At 42.8% G+C, this 23,270-nt stretch overlaps 1 protein-coding gene across 9 annotated transcripts in view; it reads right to left on the reverse strand.

Annotated features, from left to right (window-relative positions):
• FAM13A (family with sequence similarity 13 member A) overlaps positions 1 to 23,270 on the reverse strand; it is a 167,474-nt gene that overhangs the window by 8,437 nt on the left and 135,767 nt on the right. For 8 of the 9 annotated variants that reach the window (XM_049815117.1, XM_049815122.1, XM_049815121.1 and 5 more), the window contains 8 exons: positions 18,411 to 18,561; positions 10,393 to 10,606; positions 9,868 to 10,006; positions 8,680 to 8,761; positions 8,321 to 8,541; positions 6,912 to 6,995; positions 2,686 to 2,781; positions 1,055 to 1,138 (listed from right to left, as the gene is read on the reverse strand). In XM_049815117.1, the coding sequence (XP_049671074.1) occupies positions 1,055 to 1,138; positions 2,686 to 2,781; positions 6,912 to 6,995; positions 8,321 to 8,541; positions 8,680 to 8,761; positions 9,868 to 10,006; positions 10,393 to 10,606; positions 18,411 to 18,561 (1,071 nt within the window). The remainder of the gene's footprint in view (positions 1 to 1,054; positions 1,139 to 2,685; positions 2,782 to 6,911; positions 6,996 to 8,320; positions 8,542 to 8,679; positions 8,762 to 9,867; positions 10,007 to 10,392; positions 10,607 to 18,410; positions 18,562 to 23,270) is intronic. The other variant, XM_049815119.1, reaches the window with a different exon arrangement.

A 23,270-nucleotide genomic window follows, 5' to 3' on the forward strand; every position in this document is an offset into this window, starting at 1 on the left:
CACCAGGCCACTACTGCAGATTTGATCCAGCAGTTATCTAGAAAATGCAGAGAGCTCAGTGATGATAAACCAGCCTCCAAACAGCAGCTTAACATCTTCAGTCTGCAATCTGGTTTTAATGAATATGTGCCTTGAATAGTCCATTAATATACAATCTACTTTATTTGACTAATAATCACATTATCTTGGATGTCTAGGTCTGCAGTATTTACACCATTAACCAAACTCTGTCTGGACAATGGATAAATGACCCAAGTGGGCTGAAGCACATTTTTCCCGTTACATTACAAGGGTAACAAGAGCAAGCCAGGGCCCAGCTCCATGCTGCATGTCCTGGTCAACCATTGGACTTCCCTACTCAGGGGAAGAAGGCCCAATACTGTAGCAGTCTTCACCACCACGAATTACTACCCCACAGCACCACAAGAAAGAAACACAACAATCCTGCCATCCAAATCCAACCAAGTGTTAACTAGCAAAACCGAGTTGTTCTTACTTCCATCCTCATGTGACTTGATTAGAAATACCCTTCACAGGGTGGTCACAAAGAGCCCTGGATAAAATAAGCAAGCGAATGGGAGTAGGTAAGGATCCCGTAAGTGCCCCGGTTGGCTCCACGTGCAAGTGTTAGTTTTGTGAGAACTCATTCCCGCCATGGTGCTGTGTGCAAGCCACAGAGCTTTGGAGTGAGAGAAACTACCACAAAACAAGTTAGTGTCATTAAAAAGAAAGGAGGAAAGCAAGAAAAAAGCAAGGTACAAAGGTAATTGTGATTTATTTTTTTTAAAAGCAAAATAAAATATATTATGTGCAGGTGGAGGGGGAAGGAGAAGGATGGGAAAGAATGCAAAGCCAAGGAAATACTGTAGTCTTATCTACAACAAGGGAAGAATTTGATCAGAACTGGTGAGGCTTAAAGCAGCTACTGATTTTTCAGGAGGACACTGCAAAAAAATCAACACTGATGGAAAAAAATATCAATCATTCTCTTTCATTGGTATAAGGGGAAAATTGATGCAAACTGAGCAATTAGTTAGCAGCTGGAGGTCTTCACCTTTATCTCCTTGAAGAAGGAAGCTGTTTCGCCCTCGATAATTGGCTGCAGCAAAGGGCTTCTCCGCTTGCTGGAGGGGGAACCCTGTGACAGGTGTTAACAAGTATGTTACATTATGAACCCCTTTCTCCTCCACCACCTGCTCTCAGCTCATTCTCACCCACACATTCACTCTCAGATGATGGACCATCAGGAGAAATCTATTTCTTAAAGAAGAAAAACATGCCTGGCAAATCCCCTGAACCTTGGGCTGTTTTCTCTCAGGATGTTGCTTAGCAAGGGACATCGCTGCCAAACACTTTTAAGAAAAAAGCTTGGATGCTGGAATACTAGCTGGGCAGGAGCTACAAAAGCAAAGGCTGCAAGAAAATAATCCCCAGCCCAAGGCCCATACACACACACACAACATTTGGTAGGCTCTCCAGAGCTACAGTGTAAGCCCAGCTAGACTCTCCATGCTCACTTTCCAGGAGCTTGATTTCCTACTGAAGTGTCTAATGATGTGGAGATGGATTTTCAAATGTATCCTGCCTCTGCATGAGCCTCTCACTGTTCTCACTCAAGGAGCTGGGGAAAGCCAGTCTTGTCTCTCCTCTGCTGGCCACTGTGCAATTTCTGTTTTGTGTCTAAACAGGACCTGAGCTCTCTTTTGAGAGCTTTGTGTTGAACTGCCCATGCACAAGTACATGGTTTCTTCCTTCTTGATTGCCAGCACCACCTCCACAGCACTCGTTCTGGGGAGTACTTTGCATATTCAAAGAGGAACAGCTTTTTGTTTTGTTTTAAATGCAGGACGACCTCCCACTATTTGCACAAGAAAACCCACTTCTCAGTGTGACTGCACTGAATAATGCTGTGACAGTCTATTCACTTCACTGGCGGTCTACGAAAAATGGCCAGGACACAAGTGCTGCTTGGGAACCACAAAAAAAAAGTACAGGATCATACATGACAGAGTAAACAGGAACCATGATGAAACAATTCTCTTTCCATAGACAGGCTAAAAGTATTCTGTGTATATTTTTTAGATCAAATAACTTTTAAAAAGTGGCCTACACAAGCTGTCTAAAATCAGAGATAGTGCATTTGCTCCCTAAAGGGGTGCACTGGATTCCTTGCTGGTGGCAGTGCCTCCTTGCCAAAGCACCACATCGAATGAGGGAATATCCACCAACTGCAGGATCTCTTTAATACAAATGAAGCTTTAGGAGACTGTTGGTCCTTTCTCTCAGCCAAGGAGACTGGTATCTCCTGTGGGACCCACACAAGTCCATGTTCCTGACATACAATCCTGTGTAACCAAGCAGCATGGAAGACCTACAGCTCACAGTGGGTTGGTAAGGAAAGGGAAGTGAGGCTGTAGCCAAACACAAGATGATGAAATAACAGCAGCAGCCCAATGGAAAGAGGAGAAACAACACAAGGTGAGATGTGCCCCATGGCTCATGGGTGGGCACTAGAGTCCCCTGACCAGCTTTGCCTGACTTCAGTATACGGTGTGTCCTTGACTTTGAGTGGTAACACAGGTTGGGACTTAGCCTCAGTGATTCTGTTGTATGTGAAAGTGTGGTGATTCCCGTTTCCCCAGCTCAAAACCAAAGAAATAGCCCCCAAAAGAAAGCTCTACTCACAATGATAGGGATGGTGTTGGCTCTGGAGAGGATCTGCTTGACCAAGCGATACCTGTCATACAATGGCTTCATCACCTGTCGTTCATTTTTGGTAACCTGAAAAGGAAAAAGAAGCGAGATCCGTGAAGCCTGCAGCAGATAGGCTGCAGTCTATAATGCATGTGCCTCTGTTTGCTGTTAGTCAGAGGGGGTCGAAGGGAATTTCATGAGGATGACAGGTTAGCAGCATTAGCCCTGAAACTGGTAACGCAAGAGCTCATGTATGTCATTCCATCTCCTGTCCCAGATGACAGATGAAGCAGCACCCAAGCTGTGGGGTGTCTTGTAATGCGGCTGTATGAGACAGGTGGTTTAAATGACCAACTTAGGTATCATATGTCCACAGCACAAAATGACCCATAGAGGCAGCAGTCTGTGCTTGTAATCACGTCTACCATTACAAGGCACAACATGAGGTTTCCCACCCTTATTCTTGTGGCTGGGACCTCAGAGGCAGTATTTATAACCTACGAAAAGAGAAAGGAGCTGCGATGACTGGATACTGCAATGTAAGGAGACCTTCCCAGGGTAGATTAAATGACAGATTTCACAAAAGCTGACTTTCCGGCTTTGCTATTTCTCCTCATTTCCTGTCCAAGCCAGCCGTTCATCTTTTTAACCCCCTAACCTTGCTCTCCACCCCTCCTCCCAGCAACGTCGCTGGGGAGAAGTTACCACAGAGCTGAGAAGGGATGAATGTGCAAGGGCCATGTGGCATAGAGAAGACAGAACAGTGCTGTGATGCCCACCCGAGGCCTTCCTTACATTGCTCTGTCCCTTACTCCACTCCTCCTAGCTGCATGTCACGCTCCCTCCTCAATCTGATTGTGTTAGAAACTCCGAGTGTTCATTTCTGGTTTTCTTTCAGATCCAAGCTAAGCTGAAAATCTCAGTAGTACTGAGCACTACACAGTGCAGGAGAAGGGAAGACCTAACAGACTCTAGCTAGTGTGGGAAAGCAAAGGTCTGTCCAACTAAGTGGTAGTTGTAAGGAAGTTGGGTTTTGTTTCTTCAATGTTTTGTTACAGCAGGGTTAGAAATCAAACAAACAAAATACTCAGCAGAACCAACCTGATCATCGTCTTTCTTTGTATTCAGCCCTGTTTGACCCACATCCTCTTACTGTCCTTCCATTAGATCTTTTGTCTAACTTTAGATTATAAAGCTCTTATGAGGGGAAACTTTAACTGATTCTGATGTCATGCCTATCTTCGAGGCTTTTTACTGTTGCTAATCACCAGAACATATGAACAGCTGCCATATAAAAATCAACATCAACAGTGACGAGCTTTGTACAGTCTCCCTTTCTACAACAGAAATAGGAGGAAAGGGAATACAGCTTGAGACAGGGAGGAAATTTTAAAATGAACTGTCTTTTACTTTGTCTGCAGTTGACTTTCACTGCAGTAAGCTTTCTAAAGCTTTCACATCCTCCCTCCAGAGCAGGAGAGGGTGTTGATTGGCAAGGGGCAGAAGAGCTGTAAATATTGCCAGGAGTGGGACTGGCAGGGATGAACTCTAAGAATCTGGAGGTAGCACCCTCCTCCTGATAACCAAGCCTACTTCCTATGTTGAAAGCAGATGAATAGGGAGGAAGGCCTTTTTATTCCTTTCTGGCTTCCATGCAAACATCCCCAAGCCTGATAAGGGGCATAGGGATGGGCAGTCCAAGCTCTTGGGCCTGCATGGCCCAAACCTCTGAAGCACAGTCAGGCTCCAATACTCTACAGCCTAAAGCTGGCTGTTTGTTGAGTTAAGCAGCTCTCATGCATTAGAGAGATGTGAGCAGCATCAAACAATTCACTCAGACCTCTCTGTATCGAGTTTTGTGTTGATGTGTCTGCATTCAATTGCACTGGCTAGCAAGCTGCCTCCACCTTCGGACGTTTCTCTGCAACCAATCAAGCGTACAACTGGAGAAACCGGGTAGCCTATATATATGTATAAAATACTGTATTATTCCTAGCTTTAACAGGTTAGCAGTTAGTAGAACAGGAGGCACAGAACTACTATTGGCTCAGACAGTCTCTGTTACTTAAAAAAGAAAAAAAAAGACAAAACCCCCCCGACTATGCTGAGGCTTATGCTGAGGCTGAGAACCAAACCTTCAATTAACGACATTTCAAAGTTGATAAATAGCACTGTTCTGTACAGAAAAAACCCATAAGCCTCGGAATGTGCAAAAAATCCTTAGGTATGCTGAAGAATGGAAAAAATAAGTTACACACTTCAGTGTCTGAATATCAGTATGGAGGAAGAACACAGGGAATTAATTTAGGCATTGGAAGTTAAGTGTATGGGGCCTGCGTCAGCCCTGCAGACTTACACCAGCACACTTAACAGAAAGCAGATTCTGACAGAAAACATTTAGCACATGGGCAAACTGTCTCAGTAGGTAAACATAAGTAATACCAGCAAAACCCGAGTATATTTTGGGAGAACATCAAAATGCAAAAAGACTGTTGGAATAATGGAGCCTTTGACACAACTCTGGGGCATGCTCCACATGGCAAAAGAGCAGCAGCTGAGGAACAGACCATTGCTTGCATTGTTAGAGCAGATCAAGAGTTTCTGCAGATGGACTTTTTGGCTTAACTAAAACAGTTCAGTTCCACCTTTGCAGGTTCATCTATCACTGGTGCAGAAAGACCCAGTTGCACAATAAATCTGAGCTCCATTGTTTTTCTTGTTTAGTTAAATATCTTTAAGAAAAAAAAAATACTTGGCTGAACTATCCCCATTCTCCTCAAGCTCTCAGTACTTTTCCACTGCTGCAGTGCCAGGAGCTGGAAACAGCAAAAGCTGATCAGCTGCAGTCTTCTTTGCCATGCGGTTCAGTGTTGCTAGGTATAGACTGCTTACTTAAAAACAAACAAAATAAAAAGCAGTTGTATAAATAAGGCATCAGAAAGGGGAGGGAAAAAAAAAAGTATGCTGACAAGCTAGGCTCTGGGCATGTTCTCTTTTTAAACAGATTTAAGCGAGTTCACTTCAATGAGATGCCACCTGTTGGGTTATATCCTTGTAAAAGCAGCAAAAGCAGACTTGGTCTCATGGAGAAGACAGGGAAGGTTAAGTGGATTCCCTTGTGCTGGCCTTTTGCTATTTTACACAAGAATAAAACTGCATGTCCTCTCATACAACTATGCTGTTTTCAATTGCTGGTATATGTGACTGTACAATATTAGTACTTCATGAAGGCATTTAAATAAATTAGTAAGACTTTTTTAAAAACAATGACAAAGGAGGAAATAATTCAGGAGCAAAAGGAAGGAAGAGATCAGGAATCCCATGCGGAAGCAGAATGACAGATTTGTCAGCTCCACTACTCAAGTACTCCCTATCAGCAGTAATTTGCTGCTCCCAAGCCACTGCTCAAGGGATTAGCACCACTCTGAAATTAAGTTACTTTACCTATACAGCTGGTAGCAAAGATTATAATGTCATCAGTGAGAGAAGGGATTCATATAAAGCCAACTTGGTGGCCTGGAAGCCACTCTGTTTCTGCCACCACAGGGATCAACAGTAGACGATACTTAATTCTCTGTCTTCACAAATTATTTTCCTTTGTTAAAGAAAAACCTCATGCCCTTCACTTCCACTGGCACATGGAAAAACCCCTCCATTTCTCAGGGGAATAATGAAATCTCCTCTCAACTTATGCTGTAATGCTTAGGAGACAAACTGTTTCATGAAACCTTTGGCACAAGAGGATTGTGCAAACAGCATGGTGCTGGGAGCAACACAGTGCAGCTCCTCTAAAAAGGAGCAATGTATGCACACATGTCTTCCCAGTTAGCCATTAATACTAGCAAATTGCAAAACTCCTGGTTGGATGGGGGACCACACACAACTATTCTGGTGCAGACTGTATCCCCTTCAAAGCTGGTGAGTCCGCTGGGCCATAAACTGGATGTCTGTGGATCCTGGTGAGTGTGATGCCAAAATAATGCACATTCAGCCTACAGGTATTTGCCAAGCCCAGCGCTGTGTGCAGACATCACCTTGCTGCGAACAGACTCCTCAGTAGCAGTAGTGAAGGATCAGGGAGGTGGATTAGAGGATGCACGCGTGGTTTCAACAGCAAGAAGTTCTAGCGACTGACATCAAAGGAGCATTAGCGGGATCACTTGCCACAGACAAAGACATATAAAGATGTACTTTGAAAAAAATGCTGCTGTACATACCGGCCTGCCATGAATGCTTTCATAATACAGCAAAGCTTTTTGGAGAGCCACTTTTTCAGCTGCTATCTGATCTCTTGTCATGTCCTGTGAAAAGTGGCACAGAGAAAGAGGAGGAAATAAAAAAGGTCAGATTCTTGGACTCAAACAATACTTATTTGTGGCCTAACCAAAGTCATGTCATTTTGTCATTAATGTTTTGAAGCCTTATCTCTGCCTTCTGGTCCTCTTTTCCCAGCCATATGGCCAAAGAGGCCGTTAACGCGAGTAGAAACCTATGCACAATGCAGGCAGATTAAAATCATATAACTTTGCATATGAAGGAATTTTATGTACATAAGGGGCATTCATCGATTATCAGTGTGCTTTGAAAGAACAATGGTACGCAACTTTTAATGATGGTGGCTCTTTTCCAGTTAAGATCCAAAGTGTAAATTCTGCCACAAAACACATTCGTTCTTTTTCTCCAAATCTACGTAAGACAAGCTCCAGCACCTCTTGCAAAGCTCACCATCTTTGCTTTGACTGCTACAAACACACTTTACCAAGAACTGAAGTGCAGTCAGATCATCTCCTTCTGCCAATTCTGCTATGGAGTGAAAAGCTCTGGCAGACAGGCTGAGGGGACCAAGCCAAAAAAAGGGCAGACATTGGAGAAGACTTCCCTAAGTTTGCCAGAGTTCCCTCACTGAACTTGCCTGACACCGAGCTTTCTCTCTCTATCACTGCACCAAATACTATCACAGGCTCTCTTTAAATGGCCAGGCTGTGGATTCTTGCTACCATCAGAAAAAAGCCAAACACACACTGTGTGTATCATCTTCTTCTGCAGATCAAGTAAACAAAGATAATGGTGTCTGCACCTCTCTTACAAAGCACTGCACAATTTACATATCAGCAGACTCAAGGACTTCACTTACAAGGCTGCCCAAACCTCAGGACCTAGCAACATCAGACACAAAGACCTCCCTGCTGATAACTCTCAGAGATTACAGCAGCTAACAGAGCTCAATGTGAAACTCTGAAGAGTAGCGATAAAGAGCATTCAGCTTTGGAGTGAACTAGAAGAAAACAGATGACCCAATCTCCAGAATCACTGGAAGACTCAGAATTTGCCCAAAGCCTTTGGACATAACAACAGAAATAGCCAAATATGGGGCAGGTAATATTGCAGTAATTCAGAAACGTTACTTGGAATATACAAGGATCAGAAAAAGAACACACAATAACATTCAATAGAAACTAGGCTCTGGGAAAAAAAAAGATCAGATACTAAAGCAAGTGAGCCAGGAGTAAAGGTTGCAGACTTTGTGACAAAATGTAGAAGACCACAGGGCTTTCAAAAGTGACTGTGCAGCCATGAGTTACCGACTTGTACTTTAAGTCCTAAATATGATCTGTCTACATTGTACCTTAATATCTTCAGGTCGGTTTGTCTCTGTTCTTTTTTCTTGAAGCTTCTTCTGGATAGAATCAAGGGTCACTTCCACAGCAGGCTTGGCAGATTTATCTGACAGGTCTTGCTTCTTGTCATCATCCTTTTCGAGCTGAGAGCCGAAGCTCTTGGGGAGTGTATTGCTTCGCTGACGTACAACAGGGCCAAGGTCCTCCTCTGATATCTTCAGTTTTGACTCTAAAACAGGGACATTTGGGGGAAGATGAATATTTTTTCTCTTAAAATGTGACAGTGACAGGATCGCTGCCTAACATCAAATTTAAATGAGGCAGAGTCCAGCTGCCCCCAAAAGGTGCACTAGTGGTGGCTGCTCACCTTTAAGTTGCTTTCGGAATTTGGCCAAATCATTTGTCCATTTGAGCACTTCAGGGTTGGCTGCTTTGTCACTGTGGGAAGGCTGGGAGGAAAGAACAGTCATGCTGAATCTGTGTTAAACCAACAAGAGAGACCCACTGAAACAAGCCTGTGTCACAAAAACAGGCACAACAGCATTTGGACCCAGAATAGAGCATGGGCACTGACATCTGACTGGCACCTGCATACCTCTGACCAGCTCATTTCAGACCTTGCTTTAATTGCTCCTGCCTGTCACAACACTGTTCCTTAGGGGGATCATGAGATTGATTTTCTTTTTAGAAAACACAAAACTTTTGATGGCAAACATTAAGTTGTAGGAGTGGCTCAGAGGGCCAGATGCACGTTGGAATCCTTGTGCCTACTGTTTCCTAAGAAGAGGGCACATCCAAAATAGAGGAAGCCTAGCATGAACAGTTTGAGAAGTGTTAGGATGCGTGCGTGTATCCACACCAAAGGCTGCCTTCCGTTCAAAGGCACCAAAATAACCCAAATGCTAGGCTACAGCAAGCTCTGAGCCTTTCTTCCAGCCTGTTCTGCTGCAGGCAAGATCCTTTCAAGTACAATCCTTTGTGGTTTAGATCACCAACAAAGATGCATACATGCAAAGCTTTAGATCCTTAAAAAGCCTTCTGTGCATCGGAAGGACATGTCAGGAATAATTAGAGTACAGTACACTGCTACTGCTCAGCAACACTTGACTGTAGTTCCTTGCTCAGGAGTAAAGGCAGCTGCTCTCTCTCCTCTGCAATGCACTGGTGTCCTAGGATTAGCATCATGCAAATGAGATGCACAACTGTGCTTCCCATAAGCTGAACTTGAATAAATAAACAAGCAGAAGTTTAACATAGCTATTCCATACACTGCGCGTGTGCTTTTGGCAAACTGCCTTAAGCAGTGACCAAACTCCTGTGAGTTTATTAAGCTATCTTTTGTGCTGCACTGATAGTACATAATGCCTGGAAAGGTAATTCGCTTGGTGGGGATGCACGTTTTCTTTTTTTGGGCAGCAGCTTTTTTATTTTTTATTTTTTTTTCCTTATAAAAGCTTTCAAGCCCTCTGCATGTTTGACAGACTTCTCTGATGTCCCTTCCCTTTGTTGCTAATGCATACCTCTCCATACAAATGCTTATCTCCTAGAGACTCACTCTGTATTTCCTCTCCTCTTCGAATTTGTCCTCAAATCTCCTGATCTTTTTCTTCAGTCCCTGAATCCTCCGGGTGAGTTGTGCAGGGGTAAGGTCCTCTCTGTCATCTTCATAAGATCCCAGAGATGAACTCCGCCTCCTACCAAGAGCAGAGATTGCAAGAAGAGCTTATCCAAACAGCCACAGTACATCTTACGCAGAGAAGACCACTTAAAACTTTGTGTAAATAAAGGCAAATCCCACAGAAGTGAGAAAGCTATGTTGCTACTCTGTAGTGACAGATAGCAAAAGATGCTGTAACAGCATCTTTCAACAGCAGCAATTCCCTAGATACTAATTCACAAACCAAGAAACGATTAGTTACCAAGAACTTTTCTAAAAATACCAGTTTCCCGTCAGCAGGAACAGAAACTCAACACAGCATAGGTATCCAGTGTATGTGATCCAAAGAGACTTTGCTTGATGCAACTGTGCAAACCCTTTACAACTTGGTGCGAGAGTCAGCACAGGCAAATCACAACCCACCTCATGAAGGAATGAGAATTGGGAGGGGAAGGAGGCACTTCTGTATCATCCAGGTACTGTTGGCTCTGTCCATAGGCATAGAAGCGAGGGGACAGCATAGGATCGCTGTCCTCATCCAGAAGCTGGCGAATTAAGCGACCGGCCTGCGGGGAAAGGCGAGCCTCATCTGAGTCTAAGCCGTCTCGCTGCCATGAGGAAAGAGCAGGGATGGGCTCTGGGAACAGTAAGACAAAGGCTGGTTTTATCGTTTTTGTTTTACACGTATGACAGGCTCCAGGCAACTTTTCTAATGACCCCTGACCCGTTTCTCCTGGACCACAATTCCTTGTTGTCAGGCATTCTCTGGGTCATTACTTGCATGTGCCCAGCATGCAAAGTAATGGAAAGCATTGCCTGGCCACAGTGGGTACTCTACACAAACGTAAATAATCTCCTGGGTGCAACAGAAAACTGTACCCAAAAGTTGGCCAGTGATTGCCATGGACTGACACCAAACAAGGCTATCGCCAGCCAGCACCTTTGAGGAAAAAGTTATGCTGGACAAGAAAGAATTATTGGCACACAGCAGTATAAAGAAGGCAACTGGATTACAGGAGGATGTTTTTTTCAGCTTCAGGATGTACAAGTGCTGTAAAATGAATAGTATATTAATTGTCCTTCCATAGCCTCCAGCACTCCAATACGACCCTGCAGCCCATTATTGGAAATTCAAAGACTAGGAGTAAGCATATGTTCTTCTAAGTCTGCAAGGAAAAGGCGTCTCACCTTACTACCTGTTCCACAGGGTGCCTCGCCTGTAAATTAACAACGATGGTAATATGGTCAGTTTCTCCCTTTTATCTTTCACATGCAATTGTGCTGCTTAACTGCATGGTAGAAAAGTGAGGAAATCTTCAGTGCCCTGGATGATCTAACCAGCTGGAAGTAAAAGTGGTGTTCTACAGGGACATGGTGGAGTGGGAGAGAAAGAGAAACCCAACTTAGCATTGCTGATTAGCATAGTGGAGCCCACGGAAAGCAACTGCCTCAATCTTGTGATCACTCCCTCCAGATGCCATAAGGAGTCTAACGTTTTGTGTTCAGATAGTTTACTAAGCTGATTTGCATGCTCCTACTTAGCACCACAGGATTAGACAGTTTAAGAGCCAGGCTTTGAACTTATAAATCTAATGAATAGTTCTAGAGTCAAGTAACAAAACAAAAACCTTATAGAAAGCTCCCAGACCAGTCGCAGAACTATGGACTCTATTTCCTGTGCCCAGTGTGTCTACTCTTCTTCCATGAAGAGAAGGGGCTTTTGAAGTTGTCAATTTTTGAATAAAGGCAGTATTTCCTTTTGCTGAACAAGGTTAAGATTTTCATAGCTCAGAACAGATTGCATGAGGATTCCCTTACAGAACCTCTACACTGTTTAATATTCCCCCCCCCATGTACAATTTGATCAGCGCAGATCATCCACAATTCAGTAATGACAGGCTCAGTGGTATTTTGCCTGTACACAGCATCAAACGATGCTCTCCTCCTCTTCCCTTCTTCCTTAGCACATGAATATAAATGGCACGCCTCTGCTTAGACGCTGGTGCTGCATGCAAACTGATGCATTGCTCTGAAAGGGATGGCTGGAGGTTTTTGCCTCACAGGTGTTGTGATAAATGAAGCACATAAAAGGCCAGCTTGCAGAGGCTTCTTTGATGAGGTGTGCAAGTCCCAGGTATATGTAGGCTGTTTTGCCATGGATTGGAAAGCTTATGCAGCCTGCACTTCTCTCAGTTAATTCTTGGAACAAGAGTTTCTTCTAAGCTACATTCAACCTTGGCAGTTCTTAATACCTGAAATATTTTGCTCAAGGAATCTGGTAAGAAGGAAGGTGAAACAAAGGGCAAATGCTTCAGCTAAACTGTGACACTTTGGTGTCGCACACTTCCCTGAATCTCTCATGATTTCAGGAAGGTCCTCACAAAATCTCTTGTAGCAAAATAAAGGCTAATAAAACAAAAGGAACAGATTCAATACCTCAATTTCTGCTAGAAAAATGTTAAGTGATGCACGTGATTCTACCAGACATCTCTCACTTCCAGTTTTTGGAATACACTCTCACCCCTAAACAGACTTTGCTCTTGGAAATTGTTAAATCACACCTCCATGGGATTTACAGAGATGGAACAAACTTAGAAGGAATCAGCAGCATATTTAGCAGCAACCAAGTTAAGCTCCTACCACACCAGCTAACAAAGCCATTATTAATCATGTATGATGCATGTGACTTTGTCCCAAGGTGGATTTATATACTAGATAGCATGCGACATTCAGGGAATTGCAATGGCTCAAAGAGCCTCTGATCAAGCCCCAAAAGACAGCAAAGCGCTTTATGCAAGCTAGTGGGGACCGAGGTATGTGTACTTTCTATTGTGTCGATTTCAAAATACTGCCCCAAAATAGAAACTCACATTCCAAAGGAGAAAGTGTTAAAAAGCAGAAGGAAAAAAGTCCTAAAAGGAAAAGTCAAATTTGAGACTTGACAGAAGAAATGGCCGCTATAGAATATCAGCTGTTTTTAACCCTTGCTCCTGGAAGGCCTGACTCTATGGGTAACTTGTTTCCCTTGCTGACTGTAAATATTTAGAAGAAAAATATCTCATCTGGACATGAAATTGCTAACCCCCAGAAAGTAACACAGCAATTAATTAAGGAACATATTTAGGTATGTAGAATTATGAATTTTATCTACATCAGGTCATGAAGTGGACCAGAGCTGTAGTCCAACTGCCTTCTCTCTCATACTGGCCAGGGGCCAGGCGCTTCAGGGGGAAGCACTGGAATCGCTGGATTGCACAAATATACAGGAACCCACTAAGGGTAAGCTGCCACTTTTTCTGACAGTGCACAATCAACCAATTCCTCTTTAACAGAATACATAATATCTCTTGTTATTCATTTATCCAAGATAGCTATCAAAGTGCTGAGCTTTTTCTGAAGGCTGCTAAATTCCTGGACTTAATGGTTCAGGTTTGAAGTATTTGCTATCAGGATGAATGTTGTCACCCTTTCCCCTTTCTGCTAATTGAAGAATAAAATCTCAGTAAAGAATGTAAGTGTTTTCCCTTTTCTTTGCCATTGACTTGACAGAGCAGTTACCCTTATTCATCTTCTGTCTTGAACAGATCTCTCTTGCTCAGAGAAAACTCAGTTTTCTACTCATCTCCACATTCTTTCCATGTACTACTTATTTCCCCATTTTCCATAATGACAACCTTTCATGAAAAAAAATACCTGGGAATATTTAACCACTATGGCTGTACCAGTGCAGAGAAAGGGTGAAAAAATTTTCTATTTCTCGGTCAGACTCTCAATGTATTTCTTTTAGGTATGCCTTTTCTAAGTCTGCAGAGAAGAAGTGAAATACGCTGGTATGGAGCCTACAGTCCTTCAGAAGTGCTGCACTCCCTCTCAAAATCCCACGATCAGCTAATCTTTCAACAAAGCTTGTCAACCATCTGCCAGGTGTTGCTCTGCAGAACTCTGTAGGCACACATATGCCTATAGCAATACAATCTCTCTGCCAACCTGCTGCATAGAGGACTGGAGATATTAATAAATCTGTGTCATGCGAGAAGGAAGGAAAATTAATTGTATCAAACCGGTGTATTATTGGTGAGCTCCAAGCCATCTTGCTGACAAAACATGACTTTTTTTATCATTACATTGTATATTTGCCACAGGCTTACTGGGGGCTGCAGGGCCAACAGAGGGGTGCCCACACACACATCCCACTTGAGGTTCAGCCAGCAAAATCCCGCAGGCATCTCCCGTTTCCCTCTCTGCAGCCACACAGCTGATATGTGCTTCTAACACTGCTTCTGCACACACCCATCTGACGAACAAAGGAGGCCAACACTTAGCTGCTGTAAACCGAAGTAGGTCCAGAGGGATTAAAAAGCCTAAACTAATTATGACACCTGAGGTCCTAGTATTAAATCCCACTTGAAAGACCCCAGAAAGACCTCTCATAATGAAGTGAATAAAGCAATTTAAAAACATCAACATTCACTAGCTCAGTAACAACCTATCTTACTCATCTTATACTGCTTGAAAACACCCTTGTCTGAATACACCAGGAAATATTCTTTCTACATAGATCAAAAAGAATGGCCCAAATAAAGCGCTACCATGCCTTTTCAGTCAGTGAGATGACACCTCTCAGCTAGCAGGCCAACTTTGTATTTTGTTTATAACATAATGTCATAATAAACAATGAAAAAATAAATGTTAAAAATATCGATGCTATAAAATAAAATCGGGAAACAATGCAATTATTCTTTTCTACACATAGTAATTAAAAATGCAGCATGTTTCCTCACCTCTGGATTTCTTATGCTAAAGAGTGTTACACACAAATACACTGATCTATCTAAGTTCGCAGTGTTGAAGAAAAAAAAGGAAATCTAAATCCAGTTTCCCTGTTGCTATACTCTTAGGATTTTTTTGCACTACTCTGTTGGGTTTTTTCATGGGAAAGTATCAACTAAAGTGTCAAAACTATTTGTAGATCAGCTTTACTCTCAGGGTCTCAGTGCTGCAATACTTGAGCTCTCTACACTGAGAACTCAAATTGCGTTTTAAACTTCTGCTTTTATTCTTTTTTTTTTTTAAGCTTGAAATTTGTAGAAAAATGTCCACTGATTATTTCCTAAATGCTTGTTACTGTAAACTCATCTACAGAACTTTTTTTGAAGCGTCAGCAATCAGGCAACGTAGGCAGCAATCACACGCATCGTACTGATTTACGGAACTGCCTGTTCAGCTCCAAGCTGCTGACAGAGCCAGCCGCTGTTATGGAGAGCAACATACTTCCAGATTTTCCTTGAGGGCAGGATAGCAAGTTCTGAGCTTGAATTAGAAACATTTGGTGAGAAATCTGCACAATAGTGCTGGTCTGTGAGAGAACACTCTGTCTTCCTCGCTCACGACACTCGATTCAAATGTAATCCACAACAATTAAAAATCTTTGCTATGGAAGTAGCTCTGAAAACGCTTGCTTGCAAGCCATCTCAGCTGGCACCGACTGACCAGCTTAGCAAGCAAGCCTAGCAGTCAGACATCCCAGTACACAGAGACAGCTCGGTTTACACCCAGCCTGAGAATAAAACTATTTGATTTGCATCCACCAAATGCATACTAGTAAAATACTTCTCTTTTACCGTGGGACATGCACCTAGGCTAAGTGTCCAGCACTTGAATTTCGCCTACATACTACATCAATAGCCTGATGATTACTACGCATATGCCCCTACGTGTAGCTGGCAAGGTGGATGCAGAAGGTGGGCACATGGCAGGGTGTGAGCCTATGTGCTGGAAGAAGCGGGAAGCAAACTTCTGTCCTCTCTCTGCTCAGCTTTAGGTAAAGGGAACATAGCCTGGAGAAGTACAGCAAACCTCTCCTCTTGTGTACAGATTTGACTATGCAGTGAACCTTAGGGGAAAAAAGAAAAAAAAAAATCCAATAAAAATTATTTCTAGCGTAACATAAAAGGCAGTGGGCCCTGCCAGCTCACCTCGCAGCAGTTATCACAGTTCTTTGCCCCCGAATGAGGGTTTTTAAGGCAGCTCTGGTCTTAACATGATGGAGAACCTGCCTGAGTGACAAATAAAAGCTAGTCAATGGACAAGGTTGTCTTGTGTAATTTTGTGCCCGTTCTTCAAGGCTCTTTCCTAACATTTGACTGGAGGCAGTGACAGCTACAGCTGAAGGCAACCCCTCAACCTGTAACTGTTCTCACGAGCCACTTGTGAAAGGCCCAGCAGTTGTCCTGGCCACTAGATGCTCTGTATCTCCTGCAGTATGATACAGAGGACCCTGCCCTCAGAAGTCAGCTCAACTATGTCCCGGAGGAAAGGGTAATATCCTGAGAGATGGACCTACCAAATTTGCTAGAGCAAAGCAGTAAGTAACTCAGCATTACCGTATTTGGAGGCACAGCCCTCTCCCTTTTCACTGTGGTGCAACCAGAGCTGCGGCATGGATCCTGAAGAGATGTGCGAAGGTTTGAGTGACACAGGCCAGCTGGCAGGGGAAGGGAGGATGCCCTGGCTGCTAAAGCTGTGGATGGGTGGTATCACCCTGCCCTGCAAAGCCAGTCTCAACAACAGACTCTGCCGTTAGCTGCAGAAACAATCTGAGAGGTGACGTTAAGATCTTCCCCTTCCTGGCTGCTGCGAGCTTGATTTTACATCCACAGCTAGGAAAGACTCAGTCTCTCCTTGCTGAGATACCGAAGGCACCACTTTGCTGCTCTTTCATCTGCACCAACAAAATGGTGATTCTGGAAGGCACATGTTTTAAAAGATGACATCTCTCTCACCCCAGACAACTGATTCTTTTGCAACTGCCCACCTCCTCCTCTTGTGAAATACATGTAAACAGAATGGAGGAAGGAAGAATCAGAGAGAAGCACTCTTCAAGCACAGTCACACGTGCTCATAATCCTGTTTCATACTTGCAGGGCAAGAAAGCTAGAATCCAAACGTAAAAGCATGCCTACAAAGAGGGAGTTGTACCGAAGGTGCAACTTATTTCATACAATGGGAAAGCCTCTGGCAGACAGAAAGGAGTTGTGTCCTCCCCTTCATGTATTCATATGACTCCCACTAGTAAACCAGCAAGGGAAAAAAAAAAAGAAAAAAAAAAAAGTCATTACTACCAAAGGTTCACATGATGCCTGAAGCCACACACCACCTCGGAGAACACAGACGTGCTCACCCTGGCTCAAGACCCTGCGGGGCAGTGCTAATTAGCATCTCAGCAAACACCTAAGGCGACCAAGGCCTCCTGGGAGCCCTTCCATGGTGCTTTGATCAGCCACAATGCATGAGTGGTGATACCACCCAGGGAATCCCCGCCTAGCAAGCAAGTGGAGAAATTATCTCCTGTCCATGCTGACTAGTTGCCTGGCTGAATTCAAAGGCAGCCATGGCCGCAGGTTTTCTTTACTCATGCCTGAACTGTCGTAACTACTCCTCTCCTAGAGAGAAAGGCAAAATATACTAGGCCATGTATGCTGTGGAGGCAGGAGCAGAGAACTTGGAACTTCTCAGTGTTTCTCAGAGATTGGTTTTTTTAGAGCAATGTATTAGTTACACATTTTCCTTCTCTTTCTTTATTAAACTACCATACTCGCGTTTTCCTGTTTCTTCCCTGTCAAAGCCCCTCTTTCACCCCTAAAGCACAAAGTAACAGAAGAATTCTTGCTTGTGCACAGAGACATGCTCTGTAATTGCAAAAAGGTTTTGATCCCTGAGGTGCTGGACACCTCAGTTCATCTCAATTTCAAATGAAATTGAGGTTCATGGCACCCACAGAGTTCCCCTAGATTTCCCACTCCTAAGTGAGTCAGTGCAAACAGCCAACCAAGCATGCACTCTGGAGATGAGAGCTAAGAAACAGTATTAAAATAATTTAAACCACATGCAATTTAACACTTCTGTTTGAGCCGGTGATCAGAATTTTTTCACAGCATACATAAAAAAAAAGTTGTTTCTAGGATCCATCAAAAGACAGAGTAGCAGATAGACAGTCTTTTTTTCCAGCTGTGCTTTTCATATCCAAATCATTACTTCCAAATAGTGGTTGAAGCGGAAGAAAAGGAAGAAAGAAGCAAGTTCCTTTTAGACTGTGAAATATTCAGTTTCTTTGACGTGTAGGGCAGTCTAGCTTAATATTTGAGTGACCAGCCATCAAGAAATGTTATCCTAAAACACTTAGGGACTTAACAGTACTAAACAGCACATGAAAGTAACTTCAAGAATAAAACAATTAATTTTCTTCCTCTAAGTGACAATTCGAATTAGTACCCATCCAGTATTTCACTTCGAGTTCCTCCAAACTTTCAGCTCCATATTCAGGACAAAATTGCTTTCCTGTTGTTTTTGGCAAGGAAGCACGATCACATAAAGACATACGCAGCTCGCTCCAGTTTCCCTCTCTCATTTCACTCATACAACCAGCCATCACACAATCCTACCTTCCCAGTTGTTGTCATCACACAGTGCTGTCAAATCCAGCCGAGGCACTTCTGATACAAAGCTGTTTTCCTGATCATCAGCATCTTGAGTTCTTTGCAACTTGTTTTCAGGAATGCTTGGATGCTCTTGAATCTTCATACTTGAAGTTAGCTATATTCCCGTACACCCACAGAAATGAGAGATAAAGAAAAAAAATTGTTTCAGGAGGCAAAGAAGGAAAAAAACCCCTGCAGTAACAGCAGCAGTAAGCTCATGCCTTTATCTAAAAAGATCCAAACAAACAAACCCTGATGTTTCCAGCTCCAAATCCCCTGCTCAGTTGACCCCTACGTACTAATTGCTCACTCACACCGGTAAAAACATCCGTCCATCTGCCTTCCTTGAATTTTTCCTTCTTTAGAAAGCCACTGCAAGTTCCCGAGACTGCCTGCCCTGACAACTGCATGCAGCTGAAAAAGCCTCCAGTAATCAATTGGGATGAAAAGGGAGGGAGGAAGGCAGGAAGAAAGGGAGAAAGAGGGGGCAGCTGCGTACACTTCCTACAGGAGCACAACTCCTTGGAGCAACAACAAAAAATGCTGCTGCTGCTGTTGTTGTAAGGCTGTAGCAATATGGTGTCTTCTAAAAAGCAGGCACCGGAGCTCCTGAGGTAGCAGCCGCAGACAGCAAGCAGTGCAGGCTGTGTACATGAATGCTCTCATGCAGGCTGTGCTGCCTCAGATCAATTAGTGCCAGCTAAGCTGTGCTGGCTGCACATTCCCCATTTCCTGTGGTTGTTTTCTAGCTGGGCGTGGGGAGAGCAGAACTATTTATGGAGGAGCTCTGGGTATTAAAGCAGTGTTGCGCAAATCCAAACGGCAGTGGGGTTTGGCATCTCAGCTGGAAGCAGTGTGGACTCTGGGAAAAAGCCAAAAAATTCATACAAGCATCCAATGACTTACGAAAAAAAAAAAAAAAGGCAGAGTGCTCTCAAGTAAATGATTCATCATTTAGTACTACCTAGAAGCAACTGCTGTTTTGTCTCACCACTATTCACCCCTGCACATACCACACGTCGTGTGCATTTATGCAGAAATCACTGCCATTCCCACAATCCAGATACACAGTGCGCGTGTCTGTAATAGTGCTTGATGACACGAGCAGTTTTGTCACTCTGAAATAAATTAGCTGTAATGCCTCACAGAGGGCAGTAGGGAAAAGGAAGTGTAAAGCATATACATAAACATACAGTGCAATACGTATAAGCCCACCAACAAACACAGAGCTATCCGAATAGATAGCATTACATTACTACATAAACTATTTCATCTTGGTAAGATCAAATAGAGTCTAGCAGGTAGCAAACATGCAGATTTCCTCCCCCCCCATCCCCCGCAGGTATTTTCATAATCTAGTTGGCAATCTACATATGCTGATGCATGAAGAAAACGGGTTTAAAGAAAATAACCAGTACATTTGGATGTGTTTTACCTGTGAATCCAGAAGCATGGCCAAACTGTACTAAATCAATATCCTTAGTACTTGCCACTAAGGTACATTTAATTTTTTTCATCTGCATAACGCTAATGATGTGTTTGTTGGGGGTTTTTTTCCACTTTGAGCAGAGAAAAACAAGTAAGTTTCATGTAGAGAGGGGAAGAAACCTGCTCAGCAGACAAATCATATAAATAAATGTTTTTATCTGGATTCAATCCCATCAATCTTGCAAGGTGCTAGATAATCTCATCTAGGTTCCCTTTCCCACGAAAGGTTGACCAGGCGATCTTTTGAGGTCCCTTCCAACTTGGGCTGTTCTACAGTTCTAAAAACCTGGGTGGTGAACACCCTGGTATTTTTAAAGACTGTTCTGCGTTGTATTTGTATAAGGTTTGTATTTCCCTTTCATTTCAATAAATTGCCTTTTTGAAACATTATAACAAAAGGAAACACTAGATGACAGTTTGCCAAGCACTAATAACTCGTACAGCTTTACGCTAAATCTGATTACAAACGTGTTTATTGTGAGAGCTGTACATGGAAAAATGCTAATTCACCATTTAATATCTTTTAAGCTGCTTCCAGGTTGGGAGGACTTAAATATTTCTTTAAGGTCTAGTAACAAACTTCTTGCCAGGATCTAAACAGTCAGTGTACATTACAAACAGAAAGACTGGTCAGTGGCCAGAGACAGGCAGTCTTCTACGCTTAGTAAAGAACAAACTGTACCAGTTGATAAACTGCATTTAAATTGCCAGCACAGTATTTTAAGGCTGAAGGAAATAAAACAGTAAGTTTCAAAATAGGTGCTATTTGTAATAACATCAAGAAAAATTTCAAAGAACAATTTTGAAGGGAGCAACCTGAAAATACCATCTTGTCACCACCACTGATACTAATTACAGCATTAAATGTCTTACTATGAAGAGTGTACAATCTCCTGACTTATTAAGACTCTTAAAAGCTATCTGTACCAGGTATAAGAGCACTTCCCAGATGGGTAAACATTTCCATTACAGATATATTAGAAAGATCATATCAATGTCTTCTTCCTTCTAAAGTCACTTCAGTTGTTGGAAACATTTTAAAAGCTGTTTAAAAATAGGCCCGTGGTGCGCCTGCAGCCAGTTACTCTCCTTTCCCTGCTCACTGATGTAGCCTCTAATACAATGAATAAATCATTAGGTGTTCTGAAGAACAATGGTGGTACAAACCCAGGAGACTCAAGAAAGCAGATGTTTAACCTTCTTTGCATTAACGCTCCAAACCCATAGAGTGGTAGGTAATTCAGTATTCCCATCACTTATTTTCCTATTTGATTTCCTGATGCCACCAGCTGCCAACCTCCAGGACAAAAATCAAGTAAGGGAAAACTACTGTGCTTTAGGTATGGATGTGCCCCAATTTCTTGCAAACCAAAGGGGCAGCAAGTTGATGATCTCGGTAGCAGTTGGCAGTTGCAGTGCACTGCGGATATTATGTAAATGACTAAAAAAAATAATCTTCAAACTAGGCACTTGAGCTCTGCTTTTTAGAAGCTGCTTCTACAGCCATGCTTTTAAAGTACCAGTAACTACAGATCTAAGTAACTTGGGGTAAGTCAGCTGCTTTCATTCTCCCTGCTCCAAAGGAGATTCAGCATAAAGAGTAGCTCAAGCAGCTAGAAAATAGAGAGCAACCGAAAGATCTTTGAATTCTTATCAGGAAGTTGTATTCTGTTTGATTACACGTGGATTCAAATCAATTTTATTTAAAAAGCTTGCTTTCCCTAATCTGATCATCCATTACAACCACAAGCAGGAAGCATCCTTAAGGACCTCTTGGTAATACAATCTGATGCAAGAACGCAGTCATTCTGCTGCCTTACGCCTGAGTCATGCCAAGCCCCCTCTACGCTTGTTGCCATGTTGGTGTGAATCTTAAATACCCTTCCCTTATCAAAACTTGGGTACTAGAAACCCATGTTTTTCAAATCACAGTCTACGTCCTGGAGCTTAGCTACTTCCAAGGGCAGATTATGAAGGCTACAAAAGCACTGAAAACTCATTCAGGATGTGTTTCAAGGTATTTTTACTGCCTCATGGAGATCTATGGCAAATTCCAAATACCTTTCCTAGTATCTTCAGACTGGAGACACGGTGAGAAAGAGAAAAGAGTAAGAAAGTCCCTGTCCTTTCCTCATCCTGAAGGAGTTGCTTGTTACGAAAGATATGTCTTTAAGCTGCCCTAAGCAAAAGGCTTATAAGGGATAAGGAATGCAGAACTACCCTGCAGGAATGTAACATTTTCTTGACCTTGTAACTCCTATATAATACAATCTCTGGGTTAAGGCTACGTCTTCTCCTGCACTTAAAATTCTAAATTTTAAAACTCTTCCTACGGAGAAGTTTATTTTAAAATTATGATTTAATATTCAAATATACCTCCTCCAGACTAATTTAAAAGCTCAATGGGAGTATTGTGTGGCATGGCAGTGACAGCACCTTCTCCACATGCAAGCTGGTACGTGAGGAACAAGGTGTTGCAAAATCCATGCTCTGGAAAAATGCCATAGCTCATGAGCAAGTGCAGGATCATTGTGGATTACTGACCCTTTGAGAGCAAGTAGGAGATCCGTCTAAGCCCAGTCAGAGCAGTGATCATAGGCAGCACTGAATACCCCTTGCAGAGGTTACATGTTACAGTGTCCAAATAGAACTTCTCCAGCTACAATACAGCTGGTCAGAGCCCAGCCGTTAGTAAGTAATCTTTTAGCTTTTCTGCTAGATGAAAATACCTACCAGAAATGAAGTCTTTCAAAAGCAATAAACACATAGTGATTTTTATTTAAAAAAAAACCACAAGAGGAGGCTAGTTTAAAAATATTAGCAGCCCTCAGTTAACTCCAGACGGCCAGAGAAACCAGACATTGTCCACAGCTGTTTTACTGTGCTCCTGTAAAATGTGTGCACAACTGAGGAAGAGATGCCTCAGGTAAGACTCCCTAGTATTTTAAATGCTTGGCTGTCTAGAGGTGTTTCAAGCAAACCCAAATGAACCAGTGACTGCAAAAAGTGTTCACCTAATCCAACCCCAATCTCTACTTTGTGCAACAGTTAGATGAAAACCACCATAAAGTGAATGCAGGAGGTGGGGGCTGAGCAGAAATGGAAAGTTAGGGAAAAAGCTGTTGCCATCAATGTCACATCTCCCCTCCTGACATCCATCCCAACCACTAACCCTTAGAGAGAAGCAGGAGATAATCCAGTTTTCTAAGACAAATGGACCGCAGACACCTATGTTCAAAGGCAACAGGCTGCACTGGGAAATCATAAATAAAAGACCAAATGATTTTAGAGAAATCAAGAGAGACAAGCTAATCTTACTACTCTGGGAGATAACCA

The sequence above is a fragment of the Accipiter gentilis genome, chromosome 12, assembly GCF_929443795.1.
Source record: "Accipiter gentilis chromosome 12, bAccGen1.1, whole genome shotgun sequence".
NCBI lineage: Eukaryota > Metazoa > Chordata > Aves > Accipitriformes > Accipitridae > Astur > Astur gentilis.